We start from the raw sequence: 25,700 nt of genomic DNA on the forward strand, positions 1-25,700 counted from the left end.
GTTGGTTATTTTCTGTCTTTTTCTTTTTCACTCTGGCCCAAGCTGACCTGGAATTCACTATGTAGTCTTAGGGTGGCCTTGAACTCTTGGCAATAGTTTTACTTCTGTCTTCCGAGTGTTGGGATTAAAAGCGTGCACCACTACGCCCACCTTATTTTCTGTCTTTAATTTTATTTTTTTCAACTGAAGTTTTTGTTCTAAAGAACAGAAAAGAGTAATTACCAATTTTTTTTCAGTTTTATTTATTTATTTGAGAGTATCAGAGAGAGAAAGAGGCAGAGAGAGAGAGAGAGAGGATATGAATGGACGCGCCAGGGCTTCCAGCCACTGCAAATGAACTCCAGACATGGGCGCCCCCTTATGTATCTGGCTAACGTGGGTCCTGGAGAACCAAGCCTCGAACTGGGGTCCTTAGGCTTCACAGGCAAGCACTTAACCACTAAGCCATCTCTCCAGCCCATAATTACCAATTACCTGCTTGTGCCTTATTTTTTCATCAGCTTATTACTGGAAAAACAGGTCGGATTGAGTATCTGACTGAAGCTCAAGTTAGTTGCTGTTGCTTAAGTCCACAACTTCAGTATGCTGGATTTGGAGATGAAGATGGAGCCCTTCAGGTATGCAGTTCTTGTCTTCAGATTTGTGTTCAGATTTACTTCTTTAATGTTAAAACCGCATCACCTGCATTGTGTATCGACATGCTAAACACGTCTTGTGATCTGCTGGTCACTGTTCATTAGACTGCATGCCATCTTGTTTGGCTGATTGTTTCTGAGTCTCACTTTCCCTTCCCTACTGTTTCACATGCCTTTTGTGTTCCTCCTGCTCTACCAAGTTGTTTGACTATTTTCTTTTTCTTTCTTTCTTTTTTTTTCTTCCAAGGTAGGGTCTCACTCTAGTCCAGGCTGAGCTGGAATTCACTAGGTAGTCTTAGGATGGCTTCAAATTCACGGCGATCCTCCTACCTCTGCCTCTGAAGTGCTGGGATTAAAGGTGTGTGCCACCACACCTGCCTGTTTTGCTATTTTCTATGTATATAAAACACTTTCAGAGTTTTAGCTAGCTATAAAAAGCATTTTCTGCTTCTTAGAAACTCAGCCACGTGGGTGTTATTTCCAATTTGTTGAGAATGTCAGCACAGGGCCATCTGTGCTTGCCTCTTCCACCACTCTTGCTTTCCTACCTTCGGTTTTAGGAGTAAAACCATTCACCACCCAACACTCTGACCCACCCAAAATCAAATAAGTACAAAGAATCAGGTTCTAAGACAAAAGAAATAATAAAATTATTTTGGATAAAAATATTGTCACTTTTATCACATATGAAATTCATTACAAAAGCATATTTTATCTAGCTACACCATTTTCAGAGAACAATGGTTCTTATTTTTTTTTCTCACCTAAGCCTTTGGGAGTTATTATGTAATTTATTTATTGTGGCACTAGCCACATTTATTTTACTATGGATTAATTTTCATGAAGAATTGCACAGATATTCTCCATGTTACCCTAAGAGAGGAGACTGAATGCTTATGCACAGAGAAGAAGGAAGTGAGGTCAGTGCTATCATCTATTGCCCAAGGCCACTGTGGAATGTGTTCACAGTGCAGACTTAATTGTGTTTTGTCATTGTGAAACCTTCATCAGTTGTTAAGGAGAACGCTGTTCTGAGAAAGTACCTACTGGTGGTTGGGTGAACAGGGATTCCTTTATACTCACAGGTCAGCTTGTCTTCCCTTTCAATCTCAAAGTGTTGTGCATTGTTAATTATTCTGAAAAGGTTCTTGGTTCCCCTTTTCCTTTTACTTTGTTGGTAACTTAGCACCAAGTAATAATTCTTCCTTTTCCTCCTCCTCCTCTTCCTTTTTTCCTTTTGGTGGTTTTGAGGCAGGGTCTCACTGTAGCCCAGGCTAACCTAGAACTCATTCTGTAGTTCCAGGCTGGCCTCAAATTTATGGCAGTCCTCCTACCTCAGTCTCCTGAGTTCTGGAACTCAAGGCATGTGGCCACCATGCCCAGCTAATCATATTCATTAAAAAACCTTTTTATTGACAGGCTTTAAATATATATATAATATTTTGATTATAAACCCCTCCCATTGCACTCTTTTCTGTCCTCCCCCAGACCCCTTCCACAGTGGATCTCCTTCTCCCTCTAACTAAGTCCCTCTAGTATTTTTATGTCTTTTTCCCCTCTTTCACCATCCTTGATGACATATTGATGGGTCCAGTATAGTACAAGTAATGACAGCTACTATGAGGTACCTCATGCTAGGAACACAGCATTCCAAAGCACTCCTCCCCATCCTCTGGCTCTTACATTCTTTCTGCCTGTCTTCCATAATGTTCCCAGAGCTTGAGCAGTGTGATAGAGATGCTTCATTGGATGTCGCATGTACCTGTTGTCTCTTCTCAGCACTTTGATGAGTTTTGAGTGTTTTTAATAGTCACTGCTTCTTTGAGGGAAAGTGAGAGCAGCAACACTGTGTAAGCGTAAGCTTCAGTGTGCAGAGGGAAATGGCTGGACAGAACAGTAGTAGCTCTGACTATCTAAGTACCAACAATGAAATCCCTTCCGAAGAGTGGGTCTTCAATCCAAGAGAGCAATTGGTTGCCCCTATAACACGTATGCTATTATTACACCCGGGGGTACATCTTGCCTGGCTGGTCAGTTATGTATCTAGCAGAGTCCACTGCTGGTTAAAACTGTTGGTAACTTTTCTCCCGAGGCATCATGTGTAGCACTTGCCAGAACGATGACAGCTAGCCAGCAGTGAGGAGGCTGCCACCTCAGTTCCAACTGGATTTCTCAGTGTCCTACAACTGAAGCATGTGATATCTTCAGAAGTAGGGTCTTACTATCTAGTTAAGGTGGGCAACCAAGAGTACTGGCAAAGGACTGTATTGTTTTGGTGGCTTCAGGGACCTCCCTAGCCGACAACTCACTGGAAAAGTATCTTACTCCTGGCACTGTGATCTTCCTGTAACAACCTATGGATCTTAGAACCTTGAATCAGCCTTCAGTTTAAACAAAACAGAACTTCACAATACTTTGTCTATAACCTTAACTTTCTCAGAGTAATCAAATAATATGGAGGTATAATGAATATCAAAATCCAAACATTTTAAATTGAATTTTAACTTTTAAAATGGCAATTTCCAATGGTTCATCCTAGCAGCTACATTTATTATGCTAGAAGCTCTTGTTAGATTCTTGTAATATCTCAGGTATTGGATATTCTTCTTTTGTTTTACAGATGTCTAAGCTTGCAGCTTCTACAGATTTCTTAAGTAGCAGAGCTGGCATTCAAATTCAGGTCTCTGAGCCCTTTTTCTCAGCCTTTATGCTATCCTGTCTTCCCCCACAGGAGGAATGATTGTTCTGCTCATGTGAGAAGGCTCCAATCCCACCATTTTAAAAAATATTTATTTATTTGCAAGCACACACACACACACGCACACACACACACACACACACAGAGAGAGAGAGAGAGAGAGAGAGAGAGAGAGAGAGAGAGAGAGAGGATAGACAAGAAGAGTGGGTGCACCAGGGACTCTACCCACTGCAGGTGAACTCTACATGCTTGCACCACCTTGTGCATCTGACTTACGTGGGTCCTGGGGAATCAAACCTGAGTCCTTAGTCTTCACAGGAATAGCCCCTTAACCGCTATGCCTTCTCTCCAACCTTGCTTATTTATTTATTTATTTATTTTTATTTGAGAGAGAGAGAGAGAGAATGGGCATGCCAGGGCCTCCAGCCACTGCAAATGAACTCCAGATTCACGCGCCACCTTGTGCATCTGGCTTACATGGGTCCTAGGGAATTGAGCCTCGAATCAGGGTCCTTAGGCTTCATAGGCAAGCACTTAACCGCTAAGCCATCTCTCCAGCCCCCTTTTAATTATTATTATTTTTTTGTGTTATGAATTACTTGAAAGCATTTGGTGCAGTTATTTTTTGAGTGTGTTACTTCTTCCTTCTTCCCTTCCTCTTTTCTTCTTCTTCTTTTTTTTGGGGGGGGGTTTCAAGGTAGGGACTCACTGTGGCCCAGGCTGACCTGGAATTCACTATGTAGCTCAGGGTAGCCTCAAACTCATGGCGATCTTCCTACCTCTGCCTCCCAAGTGCTGGGATTAAAGGTGTGCATCACCATGCCAGGAATTTTTTTTTTTTCCCAGTGGTTTTTCAAGGTAGGGTTTTTCTCTAGCCCAGGCTGACCTGGAATTCACTATGTAATCTCAGGGTGGCATCAAACTCATGGCACTTCTACTGTTACCTCCTGAGTACTGGGATTAAAGGCATGCGCCACCACGCTCTGCTGTTGCGGCTTTCTTAATTTCTGCATTTAGCATATTAATCTGTCGTCTTGTTAGGTTTTTCACCCTTCTGTCCTTTCCTTCACCCATCTCTTTTTTTCTTCCTGAGCCTTTCCTCATATCTGTGTTGTTTATGAAGAGCTTACCTTGTCACATTCACAATTTTTTCTTTTCTTCTTGCTTATACATCATGTCATTCTCATTTTGGAGGCTGAGCCTAGACTGCCATTTATTTGATAGTTGAGCACTCAGAAGGACCGGTGGCTCCAGCTAGCATCTTCCCTTTCCAGTGAATGCTTGCTGGGGGGACAGGTATGCTTGGCATGTAATATTTGCATATAGGTGTACTATTCCTTTGTGTGCTTTCAGTTAAGTCAAAGGCATTATAACATGAACATTTTGTATTCTTCTACAGTTCCATTTTAGTCTAATACTCGTGAAATATAATGCCTAGGTATTATTCAGTCTTTTGTATTAATTTTCTATGGCTTTCTACTTTGAAGGTGTTAGAACTTCTGAACAACAGAGTCTTCCAATCCAGAATCAGGCATAGGAAAGCTGTACGGCACGTCCAGTTCACACCTGATGGGAAGACTCTCATTTCAAGTTCTGATGATTCTGTAATTCAGGTGAGATGGTGAATGAACTATCACATGTATTGTTGGGGAGAAGGAGGAAAACACTTCTGCAGCAAAAGAACACTTTGGTTGTGACCAGAACGTGGCTACATAAATGTACTACTTTAGGTGTGCATTTGTATCATACACACGAGCTTAAATGAAATCCACTCATGTTTCATTTACTTCTGTGGCTGTTGCATGGCAGGCGTTTGGGCTTAGGAGTTGTTTATTTTAAATTAAGAATTCATTTGAATTCTCCTGCCTGTCTTGGCATTGGTATGTAAAAATATATCTTTGCCACACTTTGCTCTTTATTTTCTTTAATAAGTCCAACTTTATTGTATTGTTTTTAATTTGGTTTAAATATATGTGTGTGTGTGTGTGTGTTTTATCTATTTATTTGTTTAATTTTAGAGACAGTTTTGCTACATACTCCTGGTTAGCCTGAAATTCACTGTGTAGACTAAGATGGCTTTGAACTTGTGATATTTTTTCTTGTCTCTGCCACCTGAGTGCTGGGAATAAAGGCATGTGCCACCACACCTGGCTGTTACATATATATTTTTTTCTTTCCTTTTCAGAAATTTATTACAAGGATGACCTATGATGAAAAAAGAATAATTTACCATAATGATTATGGATATGAAGGGCTTCAACCTCATTCTACATTCCTTTTATTTTTATTTTTTTGTTTTATTGAGGTAGGGTCTTGCTTCAGCCCAGGCTGACCTGGAATTCACTATGTAGTCTGAGGCTGGTCTCAAACTCACAGTGATCCTTGTACTTCGGCCTCCATAGTGCTGGGATTAAAGGCATGCACTCTGTATTCTTTTTAAACTCACATGATTTTATTGAAATTCTGCTGTCCATACTTAAATATTAGAAGGCTTACCATGCAAAATAGACCTGCCTCCATTTTCCATTTTTCAGAAATACCACTGGTACATTGTCAGTATTTTAGACCTTTTCTTTCTGTACTCACCTTCATGCCTCTATCTGGCATGCTGGTCATGTTGATTTTCCCACCTGAGGGTGGTCTACTGATAGGTGTTTATTTTCCCCCCATGTTTTGTGTATTTAGTAGTTACAGGCTTAGATTGAGAGACTTTTTTGGGGGAGGGGATACATCCATAAATTTTGTTAGGAATAGTCACAACGTGTAGAGAAATATCCTCCCAGCCTCCTCCCTCAGCCAGCCCAGCTCTCCCAAGCACCAGGGTCCCTCCCTCTTTCCCATCCTGCTGGAGCCCAGGCTTCCCCACAGGGCTTGGGACCGGGCAGACCACCACTCACATCCAGTCCGTCTGGAGTCTGGGTTCCTCAGGAACAAGCTTGGCCAGGGCCTCAGATGCAATTGACTTAAAGGAGTTTTATTTGAATTATGTCTCTCCCCTTTTTCTAGTCTAGTCTGCTTACTCTTTGTGTAAAATCCATTATTTATGTGTGGCTTCTGAACTGGAAAAAAAATTTTTTTTTGTGATAAAATCTCTTGAGGCTGGTCTTGAACTTACTTTGTACCTTAGAGAACTTTAAACTCCTCCATGAGCCGCCTCCTTCTACCTCCCAGTGTTAGTTTTTACCCCACTACATTTTAGATTTTTATACTGTGCTTCCACTTTTCATTTTGCAACTTTTTTGTTGAAATTTTCATTTTTGTTACATTAAATTTTTTTTTTTTTTTTTTGAGATAGGGTCTCACTCTAGCCCAGGCTGACCTGGAACTCACTATGTAGTCTCAGGGTGGTCTCTAACTCACAGGGATCCTCTTACTTCTGTCTCCTAAGTGCTGGGATTAAAGGCATGCGTCACCATGCTCGGTTATTGTTGTTACATTTTTACTGTCTGAGAGTCCATTCTTAATTCTATTCCTTTATTCCTTTTTTTTTTTTTTTTGAGATAGTATCTTACTACATAGCCTGAGCTTACTTCATACTTGTTATGTAGCCCAGGTTGGCTTTGAACTCCTGATTCTCTGGCTCAACTTTAAAAAAAAAATTTTTAGTTATTTGAGAGGGGAGGCAGAGAGGGAGAGGAGAGAGGGAAAAGGGGAGAAGGGGAAATGGGCATGCCAGGGTTTCTAGCCAGAGACATGTGCATCTGGTTTATGTGGGTACTGGGGAATCGAACCGGTGTCCTTAGGCTTTGCAGGCAGGTGCTTTAACTGCTAAGCCATCTCTCTATCCCTGTCTCAGCTTATTGAATGCTATGATTTGAGGTGTGTGTCATCATATCCATCTTAAGAAATAAATTCCTGGACTGGAGAGATGGCTTAGTTAGATTCACAGGTGGTGCATGCATCTAGAATTTGTTTGCAGTGGCTAAAGGCCCTGGCACACCCATTCTGTCTCTCTCTGTATCTCTCTCTCTCAAATGAATAAACCATTTAAAAAATTCCTCTGATAAGGTATATGCATATATACACACATATATATAAATTGTAAATGTTATATAAATGCATAGTTTAAATTTAAATGTGTATAATTTACACACACATTTTCCACCTTCAAGATTTTTTAAATGTTCTGTTCGGTTGTTTTGACCTTGTGCTTCAAAGATCCCTTGAGCTGTGTAGTAATTGTTAGCTAGCTATGTGGAGATGGGTAGGAAAAGTTGCTTGAAGCTCTGTATTGACTGGGACATTTTCTGAAGGGAGAACCATTGTCAGGATCATAGGTGTTTGTCTTGTACTCATGGTCCTAGAACAGAGACTTCTCGTTTCCTGCCTGGCAGATGAACCTAGCTGCTGGGCTACCAGCATGAGGAGGGGAAGACAATGGACTAGGTGCTAGATCTCAGCATGTGCCTTGCCCTGCTGCTACCTTCTCAGAATTCCTCTACCACTGCTCGTAGCCCCACCCTCACTGCCACCTGAGGAGACACTGAGTGCCTCCAACTTCTGAACATCTGGGAAATGCGGAGTCTCTATTGTGTTACATTTGGCTTTCTCTAAGGCTTTCAGGATTCTGCCTTCTTGGTTCTGCTAAGTATGTTACATTTCTCTGGTTTTCCAGTTTTCAACTTTTTGTTGTTACCTTCTTTCCCATTCATTCTTTTTCTTTCCTCCTTTCTCCCTCCTTTTCCTCTCCTTCTCTCTAGGTGTTGAGGACTGAAATATGGTCCATTTCTACCATATTTAAAAGAAATATTTTAGCCGGGTGTGGTGGTGCACGCCTTTAATCCCAGCACTTGGGAGGCAGAGGTAGGAGGATTGCTGTGAGTTCGAGGCTACCCTGAGACTCCATAGTGAATTCCAGGTCAGTCTGGGCTAAAGTGAGACCCTATCTTGAAAAACCAAAAAAATATATATATATATATATATATATATATATATTTTAAATTTTTATTTATTTGAGAGAGAATGGGAGAGATAGATAGACAACAGGTGTGCCAGGGCTTCCAGCCACTACAAATGAAGTCCAGACACTTGTGCCACCTTGTGCATCTGGCTTACATGGATCCTGGGGAATTGAACCTGGGTCCTTTGGCTTTGTAGGCAAGTGCCTTAACCACTAAGCTATCTCTCCAGCCCAACTTTACCATCTTTTAGTAGGGTCTCTTCTCTTTTTTCCCCTTCCCTCCCCTCCCCTTCCCCTTCTCCTTCCCCTTCCCCTTCCCTCTCTTTTCTTTTTTCTCCCCCCCTTCTTGAATGCCTGTTTACTTGCCTCCATTCCCTCTTTCTGCCTTCCCCTTCTGCTTTCCTTCTTTCCTTCTGTGCTGGAGATAGTACCCAGGGCCTGTAAGTACTAGGTAAGTGTTCTACCACCGTGTTACAGCTCCGACCTCTCTTTTCGTTTAGTTTATGTTTCTTATGGTTGCAACATTTAATTAGCTATACTATTAAAAACTGTTTTGAAGATAAGTTCATGCTATGCTGTCTGAGTCCTGTGAAGACATAGGACTAGAAAGAAATTTGGCTTCAGTACAGAAACTTTTATTATAGACTCGCATGCTGCTCCTTGTTCACTGTGAACCTCAGTGTGGCAGTCACGTTTCCTCCTTTCCAGACACTGTTGTGATGGGGGGGATTAAATCACATCTGATGAACTCTGTTGAGACACACTGTATGAACTTAAATGCATACAGTTTTATGACCTGTTTGGAGATATTCTCAGCCAGAGGGAGAAATAATTTTGGAAATACTTTTAGAATAGGAATTATTTTTAGAAATATGAGTTGTATTTCATCTTTACTTTTCTGTTCTGTTGAGAATACTTTTTACATTTTCATTTTTAAATCTTTTGCACTGGGTCTCATGTAAAGCCAAGGCTGGCTTGAACTCACAATGTAGCTAAGCCTGGCCTTGAGATGGTCCTCCTTTTCCACCTCTCAAATGCTGGGATTACAGGTATGTGCTGCTGTCTCTAACTTTGTTTCTTTTTTCCCTTCCTTCCTTCCTTCCTTCCTTCCTTCCTTCCTTCCTTCCTTCCTTCCTTCCTTCCTTCCTTCCTTCCTTCCTTCCTTCCTTCCTTCCTCCCTCCCTCCCTCCCTCCCTCCCTCCCTCCCTCCCTCCCTCCCTCCCTCCCTCCCTTCCTCCCCCCTCTCTTTCTTTCCTTCCTTCTCTCTCTCTCTCTCTCTCTCTCTCTCTCTCTCTTTTTCTTCTTCCTTTTTTTGGGGAGGTAGGGTCTCACTCTAGCCTAGGCTGACCTAGAATTCACTATGTAGTCTCAGGCTGACCTTAAACTCAAACTATGGTGACTTTTTCATTTTTGGGTTTTCGAGGTAGGATCTCTCTCTAGCTCAGGCTGACCTGGAATTCACTCTGTAGTCTCAGAGTGGCCTTGAATTCACAATGATCCTTCTACCTCTGCCTCCTGAGTGCTGGGATTAAAGGTGTGTGCCACCACACCCAGATACACTGTGGTGACTTTTGAGTCATCCAGGTAATCACTGCCATCTGAAAAGAGAAGCTTCTCTAACCAGAACTGAGAGTAGCATTAATATATGGGTATAAACATTTTTTAAAAAGATTTTATTTTTATTTATTAGAGATGGGGGGGAGAGAGGGAGGGAGGGAGGGAGGGAGGGAGGGAGGGAGGGAGGGAGGGAGGAAGGAAGGAAGGAAGGAAGGAAGGAAGGAAGGAAGGAAGGAAAGAACGAACAAACGAATATGGGTGTGCCAGAGCCTCCAGCCACTGCAAATGAACTCCAGACACATGCACCACCATGTGCATCTGGCTTATGTGGGACCTAAAGAATCAAACCTGGGACCTTAGGCTTTGTAGGTCTGTGCTTTAAACACTAAGCCATCTTTCTATCTTGGTATAAACTTTTTTTTTTGAGGTAGGGTCTCACTCTAGCCTAGGCTGACCTGGAATTCACTATGAAGTCTCAGGGTGGCCTCAAACTCACGGTGATCCTCCTGCCTCTGCCTCCTGAGTGCTGGGATTAAAGGCATGTGCCACCATGCCCGGCTGGTATAAACATTTTTAAAAAGTGCTTACAGGACTGTTTGGTGGGCATACTATATGCATTTAGCCAGACAGCAGCAGGCATTACTCCCCTAGGGATCTTCTCAGTCATAGACTTTGGTTAAGTTTTCAGTACCAGGCATGTATTCCCTCATGTGGAGTGGGCTCCAGTCAAAGTAGAGAGCAGTTGGTTTCCCTATAACAGACATGCCACTATTGTACCAGCTAGCACATTTGGCCTGGATGACTTAATGCTTGCAGGGTCCACTGCTTTTCAACACCATTGATAAAGACTTCTCTCTCCCAACGGGCTGCATGCAGCATAGCTTTTCCTGCTTTCTGTCAACTGGTCCACGGGGAGGAAGTTTTCAGCTCAGCTCCAGCTTGATTTCTCAGTTACCTGCAACCCAAGCATGTGGAGTCTTCAGAAATAGGGTCTGGTGGGCAACCAAGAGCCTTGACAATAGCTTATAATGTTTTGGGCAACAACTCATTGGAAGGTATCCCATCTCTGGCACTGAAATTTTTCCAGTAACAATCAATGGCTTGTTGCCATTATCCAAAGAAGTAGGTCTATATCTGACTTATTAAATTATGATTAACCTTTCCTCCACCCTTCCTTAACTCAGTTCCTTCCCCACCTTGAGTAATCTGTTAATCTACTTACATGTATACAATATCCTCCCTTTAAGTCCTCCCCTCTCCTCCCTCCCTTATAGCCCCTTTCTAGCTTTCTGGCCTTTGCTACTGAATTTTATTCCAACTCACATACAAATCTAAACATTTGTAGCTAGGATCTACATGAGAGAGAACATGCAGCATTTGGTTTTCTGGGCTTGTGTTACTTTACTTAGTATAATTATAATCTTTCCCATATCTATCCATTTCCCTGCAAATTTCTTAATTTCATTTTTCTTTACCTCTGAGTAGAACTCTGTTGTATAAATGCACCACATCTTCATTATCCATTCATCAGTTGAGGGGCATCTAGGCTGGTTTCATTTCCTAGCTATTGTGAATAGAGCGGCAATAAACATGGATGAGCACGTGTGGTGGTTTGATTCAGGAGTCCCCCATAAACTTAGGTGTCCTGAATGCTAGGTTCCCAGCTGATGGACATTTGGGAACTAATGCCTCCTGGAGGCAGTATATTGTTGTGGGTGGCCTTATGGGTATTATAGCCAGTTTCCCCTTGCCAGTGTTTGGCACACTCTCCTGTTCCTGTTGTCTACCTGATGTTGGCTAGGGATTGATGTTCAGCCTCTGCTCTTGCCATTTTTTCCCCCTGCCATCATGGAGCTTCCCCCTCAAGCCTGTAAGCCAAAATAAACCTCTTTTTCCCCACAAGCTGCTCTTAGTTGGGTGATTTCTGCCAGCAATGCAAACCTGACTGCAACAGCAAATATCTCTAAGGTAGTGAGAAGACTCCTTAAGATATATGCCTAGGAGTGGTATAGTTGGATTATGTGATAAATCTATTTTTATCTGTCTCAAACCTCTACACTGATTTCCTCAATGGCTATACCAGTTTACATTCCCACCAATAATGTAGAGGGTTCCTCTTTTTCCATATCCTCGCCAGAGAAAGCTGTTTTTAATCTCCTTTCAGTAATTGTCAAGTTCTTGGTGACATCTGCTCAGGAAGGTATTCTGATTTCCTGATATGGAGGGCAACTATAAGAACCTTAGTCAGAAGCTGGGTGTGGTAGCACACCCCTTTGATCCTCTTCTTTCTCAGGATGATAAGGTAGGAGGATCACCATGAGTTAGAAGCTGGCTTAGGGATACTGAGTGAGTTTCAGGTCGGCCTGGGCTAGAATGAGACTCTGTCTTGAAAAAAATCAAACCAAACCAAACCAAAAACCTTAGGAGTGGACATTGAGTCAGGCACAACTAAGACTGCTAAGTAGCCACAAATATTTTACTTCAGTAAAGCCTGGAATGGGGTAGGAGGGACCCAGGGCATTGCTGATGGAAATGGTCTAGGTTGTCCTATGCTTATTCACACAAGGTGCTTTTCTTTCTGGTGTGATAGGAGGAGCCAGCCAGGAAAGCCTGTTTGCCATACCATGGCCCAACTGAGTTCTTAAAATGCTGAGATTTCTAACCCATTCTCGTTAGGATATGTTTGGGTACAGGTTTCCTTCCACAGTTACCTTGCTTTTCTGCTGTTCCCCTGCTCCTGGCAAAGCCGCTTCTGTGAATGAGTGCCTTCATGAAGGTCTGTAGTCATGTCGGGCACTGTGGGTCATGGATATCAAGAGCATTTTACACCTGGAAAATAGTGTTTGTAAGCAACTCTACCTTTCTTTTGGCTCTTGCATTCTTTCTACTACCTCTTCTGCTATAGACCCTGAGCCTTGCAGGTTTTGCTAGAGATGTCTCACTAAGTGGTGAGCATTTCACTGTCACTTCTTCTCACACTTTGGCCATTTTTGTGTCACCCCAGTGGTCACTACCATCTCTAAAAAGAAGTTTCTCCAACCAAAAGTGAGAGTAGCATTAATATATGGACATAAACATAAGTGCTTAGAGGGCAATTTGATGGGCATAATAAGCACACTTAGTCAGATAGCAGTAGTTGTTACTCCCTTTAGGGTTTATGACCTCCAAGCCTAAGCTCTTTTTGTTTTCTTTTGTTTTGTTTCAAGGTAGGGTCTTACTGTAGCTTAGGCTGGTCTTGAATTCACTCTGCTGTCTCAGGCAAGCATTGAACTCATAGTAATCCTTCTACCTCTGCCTCCTGAGTGCTGGGACTAAAGGCATACACCACCACACCAGACAGCGATAAGCTTTTGGCTAAGTTTTCAGTACCAGGCCTGTACTCCCTCCAGTGGAGTGGGCCTCTAAGTCCAATCAGAACAGTTGGTTTCCCCCATAACAAACATGCCACTCTTGCACCAGTTGGCACATTTGCCCTGGCTGGCCAGCCATGAGGCTTGCAAGGTCCACTGCTGTTTACCACCATTAATGACTTCTCTCTCCCAAAGGTTGCATGCTGCATAGCTCTTTCCAGTATTCTGTCTGTCTACTTCTTGTTTGAAGTCTGCCATTGGCTTGGAATATGCTAAACAGGCTGATTAGCCAGTGAGCTCTAGGGATCCACCTGGAGCTGCCTACCCAGCTGTTAAGTTACAGGCACATGGCACCATGCCTGCCTTTTTAAAATGTAGGTTCTGGGCTGGAGAGATGGCTTAGCGGTTAAGCGCTTGCCTGTGAAGCCTAAGGACCCTGGTTCGAGGCTCGGTTCCCCAGGTCCCACGTTAGCCAGATGCACAAGGGGGCGCACGCGTCTGGAGTTCGTTTGCAGTGGCTGGTAGCCCTGGCGCGCCCATTCTCTCTCTCTCTCTCTGCCTCGTTCTCTGTCTGTTGCTCTCAAATAAATAAAAATAAACCAAAAAAAAAAATTTAAAATGTAGGTTCTAGGGATTGAGCTTGGGTCCTCATGCTTGCAAGGCAATCACTTTACCCACTGATATTGCAAACCCCTCAATAATCTCTTTTTTTTGTAGGATTTTTTTTGTTTGCCTCCTTTCTTTCAAATGTTTGATTCACATTTGCCTTACATACAGGTGCTAAGTAAACATTTGTTTAGTAAGCTGATTTGAAACCAAGAATTAATAAAGCTCTAAGTACAGCTGTTTTGATTTATTAAGGGATGTTCTGTATGTAGACATGGCATAGAGATTTCTTCTCTGTTCACTACCATGCCTCAAGTCTTCTTGTGGGCTTATTGCATGCCAGCTTTGGCATAACTTCAATGCTCCCTTCTGTCATTGTAGCTGAGGACTCCTGAAGCTCACTGTGAAGAACAGTGCTCTCTTGCTTCTCTTGTTATTGTGAAGATCGCATTAGGACATTGCTAGGACTTCTGAAGCTTGGAAATCCCATGCCGTCTTTAAGCTCCTCTTGGGCAGCTTCAGTGGAGCCAGCATCTGCAGCCTGGTCCACGTTTAGGTCCCCAAGCCTGTGACCATGTAATTGGGGTAATTTTCTCTGGAAAACTTAATCAGATGATGAGCTCACTGCATACTGTAGCTTTTCTCTGTTGCTTGGCTTAATTAACTATTCACCAAGCAACTGAAGCAAACAAATTTTATTTAGGAGGAAAAGTATTTTATTTTGCCCCTCACCAAGCTAACTAATCCCAGTTTTTCTCTTTGTAAAATGCAGACACAGTATTCATTGTTACTCTTCCCTGTTTGAAGTACCATGAGGACAAAACACTTTAGACCATTATATATATTGTCTATCCCCCCCCCCCCCATGGATACTATTAGGTAAGGGTTATAGCAGACTTATTTATTTATTTTATTTTTTTATATTCAGGTATGGAATTGGCAGTCACAGGAATACATTTCTCTGGAAGCCCATCAGGAAACAGTGAAAGACTTCAGGCTCCTAAAAAATTCAAGATTACTTTCTTGGTCATTTGATGGAACAGTAAAGGTAATTTCAATCCTAGGTTACTGTTTTTTTTTTTGAGGTAGAGTCTCACTCTAGCCCAGGCTGACCTAGAATTCACTATGGAGTCTCAGGGTGGCCTCGAACTCATGGCAATCCTTCTACCTCTATCTTCCGAGTGCTGGGATTAAAGGTGTGCGCTACCACGCCCGGCTTTTTTAAAGAAAATAGTCTAATATTTCAATGATTATATTGTTACAGGTAAAAGCACATGAATATTAAGTAACTAAATGTTTAAAAATTTCATCATCTTATGCCAGCTTTCTCTTCACTGCAGTTGCCTACATCTACTATGTGTTTATGAGCATTTATACTAAAGGGTACTTGGGAGGTCAGAGCAGCCAGTGTTTCTAAACTCATAGACATGTTCTCCTGTCTCTTACCCTTCCTCCCTCTCCCTCTTTCTTCCTTTCTTTTTTCTTTGTGATGCTATGGGTCAAACCCAGGACCTAGCCAAGTTCTCTGCCCTTGAGCTACATCTCCAGCCTGTGATTTTCGAGACTGGGTCTCCTTGTGTAACCCAGGTTGGCCTCAAACTTGCATTACTGTATGTGTATTCCACCATGCCTGGCCAAAATGTTCTTAAAAGTGTCACTTTCCCCCCCTTAAGATATGGAATATTGTGACTGGAAGAATAGAAAAAGACTTTGTCTGTCACCAGGGTACAGTACTTTCTTGTGACATTTCTTCTGATGCCACGAAGTTTTCATCTACCTCTGCTGACAAGACTGCAAAGGTAGGTCAGTCAGTCAGTTGAAGTGTCCATATGTGTAACTTTATTTATTTATTTTTTAAAATATTTTTTAATTTTTTAAAATTTTTATTAACATTTTCCATGATTATAAAAAAATCCCATGGTAATTCCCTCCTAACTTTAGTTTAATATTGATTGTGTATTAGAAGTCCAAATAATGTGTAAAACAGGATAGTATCAGTTTCTGTCATATTTAAGACATAGTGACTATTAAAGAACACTTGGCACGTGCTAGGCCCTGTGCGAGGAAACTCACTCCCTATAATCTCATTTAATCTTTACATCATAGGTCTTTGTCTATATTTTACATATATTGTAACATAAACTAGAGAAGCTTTTGTGAGCTGTCCTGAGTCACAGGCTTTTAGAGTATGCCATTGGTAGATTCAATGTATAACATCAAGGAATTCTGATTTCTCCTTTATGGATTACTGTGTGTGTGTGGTGAGGGGGTGTCGTGCATTCATGTGTGGCATGCTTGTATGTGCATGTGTGTGCATATATGTGTACGGGACAGAGGTTGATTTCAGGTGTCTACCTTAATTGCTCTCCACCTTATTTTCTGAAACAGTGTTTCCTCCTGAACCCAGATTTTACCGATTTGTGTAGACAAGCTAGCTAGCAAGCCCAAGGAGTCTCCTGTCTCTGCATCCCCTGCACTGTGGTGATAGGCACACCACTATGCTCGGTACATATGTGGCTGTCTAAACTCACATCTTCATGATTTCGCAGTTTGCTACCTAATTTACCCACCGTCTCCACAGCCTCTGGATTACTTTATGCTTATAATTAATCAGGTGGAATTTCTGCTACATACTATATGTAATAAACATTACTTAAAGGAATGTAAATTAAGTTACATAAACTTTTTGTTTGACTAATATAAGTTGTTACACCTGAGGATCTCTGAATGATGCTTCTTGGTTGGGGATTTAAGAATCGAAGTTTCTTCTTTTCAGTAGGCCCTTGTTAAGTGGTAATGACAGAACCCTTTGGTGGAAGCAAAAGGGTAGCAATTTGGCCATCAAAATAGGTCTGTACAATAACTAACCTTTTAATAAGCACTGATCCAGCGTGTGCTAGGCCTTTGTTCCCAGTAATCTTATTTGGTCTTCACACTATAGGTACCATTATCTTCATGTTATACATACAGGATTGAAGCTTCTGAGAATTGTCCTGGGTCATAAGAAGCTAGTAGGGGTAGACTTGTGTTCTGGTCTACCTCACTGTGTCGATTGTTCTGAACTGACTCTGTGTTCTCCCTTGTAAGTACAAACATAAGGAAGCTGTGATTTTTGGTCTCCAGCTACATTAATTTGAGTAGAGGGAAACCAAAAATATGACAAGGTAGCAGGTTAGAACTTGGGTATCTCATGAAAGTGTATGCACCACTGATGTTAGAACATGCACGTGATCGACTGTAGTGGACTAGCACTCAAGCAGGATTTGTAGGTGTTTATTTTCAGTGTATTAACTAGTACTGAACAGTTCTACTTGTCTTCTAGATTTGGAGTTTTGAACTCCTTTCCCCTCTTCACGAGTTGAAGGGCCACAATGGCTGTGTACGCTGCTCGGCCTTCTCTGTGGATGGTGCTTTGCTGGCCACTGGGGATGACGATGGAGAAATCAGGGTAGGATGTGTGCTCTTGGGCAGTAGCACTCTCTCCTCCCACAACCTGGGCTGGCTCTCTTCACCACACTCTTTCCTTTTTTCCCTCCCCTCCCCTCCCCTCCCCCTCCCCTCTCCCCTCCCCCTCCCCTTCCCCCTCCCCCCCCTCCCCCTCCCCTTCCCCTCCCCTCCCTTCCCCTCCCCTCCCCTCCCCTCCCCTCTCTTCATTCATTTGTTTTTCTCCCCAGGGCATTGGCCATATTAGGAACACACTCTTAGCACTAAGCTACATCTTAAACCCTTCTTGTTTTTGCTTTTTATTTTTTGAGACAGAGTCTCACTGTAGCTAGTGACCTGGAATTCACTAATTTAGGGTAGCCTTGACTTCATGGTAATCCTCCTACCTCAGCCTCCTGAATACAGAGATTACAAGCATGAGCCACTACATCTGACTTTAATTTTCTCTTTTTAAAAAAAATTATTTCATTTACTTATTTTTTGGAGGGGGGAGGTCGATGTAGGGTTTCACTCCAGCTCAGGCTGACCTGGAATTTACTATGAAGTCTGAGGGTGGCCTCGAACTCATGGTGATCCTCCTACCTCTGCCTCCTGAGTGCTGGGATTAAAGTTGTGTGCCACTGCACCTAGCTTTAAATTAACTTCTTCAGGGCACCGTGAAAAGTAATGGTTCTCATCAAGGCATCTTCATACATATGTGTCATATATTTTTTTCTTTTTCAAAAATAATATGGCTGGGCATGGTACACATGCCTGTGATCCCAGCACTCGGGAGGCAGAGGTAGGAGGATCGCCCTGAATTCAAGGCCACCCTGAGACTACAGAGTGGATTCCAGGTCAGCCTGGGCTAGAGTGAGACCCTACCTTGAAAAAACAAACAAATCTATATGCGTATATATCTGCAAAGAGAGAGAGAGAATATAGTGAGTAAGAATGAATGAGAATGGGTACACCAGGGTCTCTTGCTGCTGCAAATGTTCTACCTTCTGAATATGGCTTTATGTGGATACTGGGGAATTGAACTCAGTCCATCGGGCTTTGCAAGCAAGTGCCTTAACTGCTGAGCCATCTCTCCAGCCCTGTCATTATCTTTTTACTCTTGTTCGTTTCTGTCCCCAATTCCTTTTCCCTAGTACTCCTTCCACCCTTCTAGCTTATTCCTTTTCTCTTTCCAGTGACCCTTCCTTCTGCTTTCTTGTTACTGTATTCCTCTACCTGTTCTATATCCTACCTCCCTCAAAGTCTCTTTCTCCCTTCTCATCATTCCCCATGTGTATAATTATTCATACACACATATAATTGAAATATAGGTTCTGAGTATGAGGAAGAAGCATGAGCTATTTGTCTTTCTGTGTTTAGCTTACTTTACTTAATATAATGATCTCCAGTTGCATCCATTTTCCTGCAGATGTCATGATTTCATTTTTCTATAGGGCTACTACAATTCTATTGTATGTAACATTTACTTGTTGGCTGTTGTGCATAGCAATACAGATAGATTTTTATATTGTGCAGCAATAAACATGATGTGCAAGTATCTCTGTGATCACTAGTGTCTGTGTTGCCTTTGAGTACTTCGGGTGTATAATACCTAAGAGTGGTACACCTGAGTCACACGGTAGTTCTGTTCCAGTGATTATGGAACAGCCATGCCAATCCCCATAGTAGCTCTGCTAGTTTACATTTCTACCAGTGGGGAATAGATTCCTCTTTCCCCACGCCTTCACCAGTATTTCTTTTTCTGATGATATCCATTCTGACTTATGTGAGATAGAATCTCAAAGCAGTTTTGATTTGCATTTTCTTGATGGCTAAAGATGTGCAATGCTTTTTCAAGTATTTATTGGCCATTTGTGTTTCTTCTTTTGAGAATTATCTCTTCAGTTCATTAGCCCATTTATTGACTAAATGATATGAGGCTTTGGTATTTAATTTTTAGGTTCTCTGTATATCCTAGATATTAACTCTCTGTCCAATATGTAGAGGCCAAAGACTTTTGCTAATTCTTGAGATTTTCTTCATTCTGGTGGTCATTTACTTTGTTGTGCAGAAACTTTTTAATTTCATGTAATTCTTTCTGTAATTTTTTTGGGGTTTTCCTGTGCTATTAGAATCCTTTTCAGAAAGTTTTTGCCTCTGCCTGTATCCTGATGTGCTTTCTCCAGGTTTTTCTCTAGTTATTTCAAAGTTTCAAGTCTAACATTAAAATCTGTGATCCATTTTGAATTGATTTTTGTGTAAGGTGAGAGATTTGGATCTAGTTTTATTCTTCTATATGTGGAAATCCAGTTTTCTCAACACCATTTTTAAAGGAGGCTTTTATCCATTTCTGATAGCCTTGCCAAAAATGTGGTTGTTACTGTGTGGTTTATTTCAGTGTCCTCAGTTTTTTTTTTTTAAATTATTTATTTATTTATTTGAGAGCGACAGACACAGAGAGAAAGACAGATAGAGGGAGAGAGAGAGAATGGGTGCGCCAGGGCTTCCAGCCTCTGCAAACGAACTCCAGACGCGTGCGCCCCCTTGTGCATCTGGCTAACGTGAGACCTGGGGAACCGAGCCTCGAACCGGGGTTCTTAGGCTTCACAGGCAAGCGCTTAACCGCTAAGCCATCTCTCCAGCCCAGTGTCCTCAGTTTTATTCCATTGGTCTACAGTCTCTCTGTGCCGGTACCATACTGTTTTGTTACTATGGGCCTGTAATGTAACGTGAGATCAGGTATTGCAAAGCCTCTACCATTGCTCTTTCTGTTAAGGATTGCCTTCTCTGTTTGGGGTCTTTTGTACTTCCATATGACTTATTGGGTTGTTTTTTCTACTTCTGTGAAGACATCATTTGAATTTCGATGATAAACCTCTGTTTTATCTTACTTTAATGACAGAGTCTTACTTTGCTTCTCAGGCCGGCCTTGGACTCATGATCCTACTGCCTCAGCTGTCTGAGTAGCTGGTATTAGAAGAGTGTACCACTATGCCTGGCTTCTATCTTTTAATTAAATGGAAAGTGCCAGCATTCTGATAAAGTACGGCTTTTGTTTTTAAAGAAAGATTTCCAGATATATCTCAGAAGATAAGTGTACGTATAGTTAAAACTAGAAAATGTTCTGGTAACCCTGTTCATGAGTTGTGAACTGTCTCCTTAGGTATGGAGTGTGGCACACGGTGAGCTTCTTCATCTGTGTGCCCAGATTTCAGCAGCAGAAGGAGCTGCTACCCACGGAGGCTGGGTCACGGACCTTTGCTTTTCTCCAGACAGCAGAATGCTGGTCTCTGCTGGGGGGTATCTTAAGGTAAGAGTTCCTTTAGGACGGTGAAAGACTATGTGGAAAAACAGCCTAGCTGTGCTTATCAAGCCACTTTCTGTTTCTCTGTTGGGCTTCCTGAACCTACAGAGTAAAAGGGCAGTTTATCCCCACTTTGCAGTGACGGGACTGACACCTGCTTTCCTCGGTCACTCGGAAGACTTGGTGGCGGTGTTAGGGATGTTTCAGTCCTATGCAAACCTCTCATACTGCCTCACACAAACCAGATGATCAGAATGACTAGCTATTGGCATATTTAGCTTCATTTCATGTTCCACATCACTCCTGAATTGTTTTAGTTGGATTTCTTAAAAAATATATTTGTGATATTTCCTTTCTTCAATAGTATTAATGACCACAGCATATTGATTTATAGTTTTTAGAGTGCTTTACTTCTGCCATCTCACTCTTAATCATAGATGAACAAAACTGATTTTCATGGGTGTTATCACTTTCTGAAATGATAAATCACTAAGCAGAAGGGCCAGGATTTCACACTTTCTTCACTTCCTGCAAACACACCAGTGATTTCTGAGGCCAAGACTGGAATGTCCTCTATTGGTGCTTACATCTGTTCATCCATCCAGTCAGTACGACTACATTCAGTACCCACTGGCAAGTATTTAAGGCTTGTTCCTGCCTGGTGCAGCTAATAATCTCTAGGAGAAGCAGATAACAAAATAAAGTCTGTAAAATGTAGGAGGAGCCTGGGGCCCATTTGCATGGAGGAGGTACAGGCACAAAGGAGAGGAGGCGTCAGTTTTGCCTTGACATGAGTTTTTGATTCGCTTGTGAAAAGGGCAGAAGATGGGCTGGAGAGGTGGCTTAGCTGTTAAGCACTTGTCTGTGAAGTCTAAGGACCTCAGTTCGAGGCTCATTTCCCCAGGACCCACATCACCAGATGTAGAAGGGGTTGCATGCATCTGGAGTTCTTTTGCAGTGGCTGGTGGCCCCGGCGTGCCCATTTTCTCTCTCTCTGTCGTTCTCAAATAAATAAATAAAAATAAACAAAAAATATTTTAAAAAAGAAAAGGGCAGAAGATGACATTGTATGTTATGCTGACCACTTGTACAGTCTATAAACTTTCTCCTTTCAAGTAGGTCCTGTAAGATCTTGTGCAGCTGCATTCTCACTGAAAACAGTCAAGTATAGATGATTCTAATCACACACAGCACAGGTGTTCAGAAGTATTTCAAATATTTTGGCTATTTGGGTCCCACATTATTGCACTTCCACTCAACATAAATATCTCATCTATGACACAAGCAGAGGGCAGTACTAGCTTTAGGAAGGATCTATGTTATAACCCTTTTCAGGGCTGTACTGGAGAGGATTCTCATACCATAGACCTTTTTGGGCACACTTTTATTTAGTTGTGGGGATCCTGAGCCACCACTGCCACTTGTGTAGTATAAAGATAAACTGTAACAGCTCACAGGAGGATGCTTGGGGAGAGACAGTGCTGTCTTTGTGTTGGAAGCTGTTATATTAGCTGTTAAAAAACATAAGTGCTCAGTTCTGACACCAGGGCCCCATAGAATGGTATCCTACAACTGTGAGTCTGGCTGTTAGAATATTTTAAAGATCAATGGATAGATTTGCAGAGCTCTTGGAGACTCTTGAAGTAAAGAAGCAAAAGAGATCTGCTACTGTGTTATAGAGACTGTATCTTTAGGCTGAAAGAAGCTGTAGTCTGTACATGTAGTCACTGTATTGAAGTGGCAACTGCCTTTGCCTTCTGGTTTGATTACTAGCATGGTTAAGCTAATTATGTTATAACCCAGCCTGCATCTACCCAGCATGCTAATGAGACCATCCAAAGGCACAGAACACAGTCGAACTAAAAAGAAACAGCTGTTATAGTGGCCAAGAAATTAGGTCTCTTCAGTCTCTTTATTCTAGAATCCAAACAGCATACATTGAGTGTTGTAAGATAAACTAACTTTCAAAATTTTTATTAACAAAACAATAATGTCACTTAGCTTTTATATGAGTTATATCACTGAGAAAATATTTGTTAGAATGATAAAAAGAATTCACATTCCTGAAGGCAAAAGCTGATTTAAAATGTGGAATACAATCTGCCTCCTTAGCACAGTAGGTAGTGTGTCATTTTCATAAAATGTGGAATATACAGGGCTTAAAAGGTGTGCTTTGAGGGGCTGGGGGGAAGGTTTAGCGGTTAAGGCGTTTGCCTGCAAAGCCAAAGGACCCAGGTTTGAGTCCCCAGGACCCATGTTAGCCAGATGCACAAAGGGGCACAAGTGTCTGGAGTTTGTTTGCAGTGGCAGGAGGACCTGGTGTGCCTATTCTCTCTCTCTCTCCCCCCCTCTTTCTCTGTCAAATAAATAAATAAAAATGAAATATTAAAAAAAGAGGTGTGCTTTGACTTAGGGGCAGAAAGAAGAGTGTTAAGGTTAGGAGAGAGGGCCTGAGGGCGGACTTCCCGAGTTCAGAGCATGGCTTTGTCTCTCAGTTTTGTAAGCTTGCACAAGATTCTTTTACCCCAATGTCTCTCAGTTGTCTTATCTATAAAATAGACATGATAATAACATGTACATCATTATACAGATTTGTCATGATCCATTGCTTCACATACACACAAGCTTCAACCACTGTAAATATCAAAGACATATTTGTTAGCACTGGGGAACCTCCCTGATACACCATTATCCTCTAAAGCCCATAGTTAGCATAAGGGTTCATCCTTGCTGTTGTACATTCTGTGGGTTTGAACAACTCTCCAGTGACATGTATCTACTATTAAGACATCATACAGTGAAGCCTGCTGCCCTAAAGTCCTCTGTATTAGCCATTATGAAATGGTTCTTTTAGTTCATATTGAGCAAATGGCTAGTATAAATGTCAAATGAGGTAGCTGGACTTGGGTGATGAGGTCTAAGAGCCCCAGTCACTGAAAACTAGTAAGTGTCTTCTCAGGGAGTGGAATGTGCTCCTTGCACTCATTATTTTATAATGTGAAACCTTGACAGTTCTGAAAAGAACTCATCAGTACATGTTACTTCAGTGAGATTTACCAAACTCCAAGGTGTATATGGTGTGTACTTCTTGTTGTTGTTTACTTTTTTTTTTGGTAGGGTCTCATTGTATCCCAGGCTGACCTGGAACTCACAGTAATCCTCCTACCTCTGCTTCCCGAGTGTTGTCATTAAAGGTATATGTTACCACATCTGCAGGACTTAAAATTTTTATTTATTTGTTTATTTGGGGGGGTCAGATAGAGAGAATGGGCAACACTAGGTCCTCCAGCTACTGCAAATGAACCCTAGATGCAAGTGCTACCTTATGCATCTGGCTTACATGGTTCCTAGAGAATTGAACCTGGGTCCTTTGGCTTTGCAGGCAAGTGACTTAACTGCTAAGCCATCTCTCCAGCCCAACTTTTTGTTGTTGTTGTTTTTATTTTTAATGATATTCTTTATATATATATATTGTTTATTTATTTGAGAGCTACAGACACAGAGAGAAAGACACATAGAGGGAGAGAGAGAAAATGGGCGCGCCAGGGCTTCCAACCACTGCAAACGAACTCCAGATGCGTGCACCCCCTTGTGCATCTGGCTAACGTGGGTCCTGGGGAATCGAGCCTCGAACCGGGGTCCTTAGGCTTCACAGGCAAGCGCTTAACCGCTAAGCCATCTCTCCAGCCCTGTTTTTATTTTTAAAATACCACATTTTATTCAGATTTTACAAAGGTGTGGGGAAGGGGAAGGCTGGGAGGTAAGGGGAGATGAAGTGGGGAGCAGTACTCCACATGGAGTTCAAAAGCACTTGTGGGCCACGAATAGCTCAGGAGTCCATGTGATCAGATACAGATCTGGAGAAAAATGTGTAGAAAGAAAAGAGAAAAGACAGTTCATGGAGCTCCTGCCATGGGGAGTTGGAGGGGATAAAGAACCCATGTGGGGAGTAAGGGCTAGGGGCCCCTCCGGGCTGGGCATGGGTTAGGGGCTAGGCCAAGCCTCTGCCAGCTGGGCCTGGGCCTGGGCCTGGGCCTAGGCCAAGCCAGCCCAGGGCCAACTGAGGGAAAAACTCACCCATAGCTGGAAGTTCCCATGTGATCAGAGAGCACCTGCCCTCCCCTTGCAAAGGTAATTTATAACCTTAGGGTGGTGGGCTGTCTTTGGCCCAAGTGAACCAGAGGGCCAGCTGGTTGGTTAGGGCTGGGGGCTGTCTCAGAAAGAGATTAGCTGTGGCACCAAGTTCCAAGGGCTGAACTTGACCAACCACAATATTTAAATCCTATGAAAGACTTCCCTCCCAGGAGGGGTTCTGACTGTTTGTGGGAAAAACTGGGCAAGAGAGATAAAAGTCAGATCATCTTGGATTTCTAACAACTGCAAGTTTTCCTTCCATTTTTACCTTCAGGGGTCCAGTCACCCAAATTCTACCCTCTCCCCCACCCTTATTCTCCCCTCTCATGAGAAGATACTCTTGACTTTTGTTAGAGGACAAGGGGTAATGATGTCATATTGTTAAGTATTTCCTGCTAAATGGGGCACGAAGTTGTGGCAGTTAGAGTTTCTCCCAGAGAGGGGAACTATTCTAAGGGACCCCAGAAGTGTGTTGATGCAGTGTAGGAAGATAGTCTTGGAAGGGAATGTTGGGGAGAAAGAATAAAAGTAAGGACTTAATGAGAAGTAAGCACACAGCAGTCTGGTCTCCTTCAGGGTTGTCCTTCTTGTGGACTTCTAGGCCTTGGGGAGCATTTGAGGGAACCCAGGTAGACAGGGTTGGATTGTCTGGGGACCATTGGGCATGAGGGGGCTGAGATTTTCTTCCAGAACTGTGCATTGAATGGCACAGTAATGTCCGACATAGGCTGAATCTGTTTCTGTATGGCTTGTAAAACAAATGAGATATTAGCAGAGTTATTAGACACATATACACAACATTTAACCTTGATAATAACGTTCCAGAGTGTACCTTTGTATATTTGTCCTGGAGCTAGCCAGGGCCAAAAGTCAGTATTATAGAGCCATTGGGTGCCATAATTTTGGATTCAGGACTTTTTAAAGGATGTCCTGGCACAAGCTAGAAGAGATTCACTGTTTTTCCCAGTATAAGGAAGTCTTTTGAATTAAGCGACCTTTCGTCAGTCATCTATATATATTCTAGATTTGAAAATAACCCCAAAAGTTTTTATTTATTTATTTATTTTTGATGGTGTATACTTTCATCAGTTTC

The 25,700-nt window shown here is 42.2% G+C and overlaps 1 protein-coding gene across 3 annotated transcripts in view; it reads left to right on the plus strand.

The window, feature by feature from the left end:
- Apaf1 (apoptotic peptidase activating factor 1) overlaps positions 1-25,700 on the plus strand; it is a 128,378-nt gene that overhangs the window by 99,549 nt on the left and 3,129 nt on the right. For all 3 annotated transcript variants that reach the window (XM_004650202.2, XM_045152055.1, XM_004650204.2), the window contains 6 exons: positions 501-617; positions 4,821-4,946; positions 14,675-14,794; positions 15,420-15,545; positions 17,069-17,194; positions 20,333-20,479. In XM_004650202.2, the coding sequence (XP_004650259.1) occupies positions 501-617; positions 4,821-4,946; positions 14,675-14,794; positions 15,420-15,545; positions 17,069-17,194; positions 20,333-20,479 (762 nt within the window). The remainder of the gene's footprint in view (positions 1-500; positions 618-4,820; positions 4,947-14,674; positions 14,795-15,419; positions 15,546-17,068; positions 17,195-20,332; positions 20,480-25,700) is intronic.

The sequence above is a fragment of the Jaculus jaculus genome, chromosome 6 (assembly GCF_020740685.1).
Source record: "Jaculus jaculus isolate mJacJac1 chromosome 6, mJacJac1.mat.Y.cur, whole genome shotgun sequence".
Taxonomy (NCBI): Eukaryota; Metazoa; Chordata; class Mammalia; order Rodentia; family Dipodidae; genus Jaculus; species Jaculus jaculus.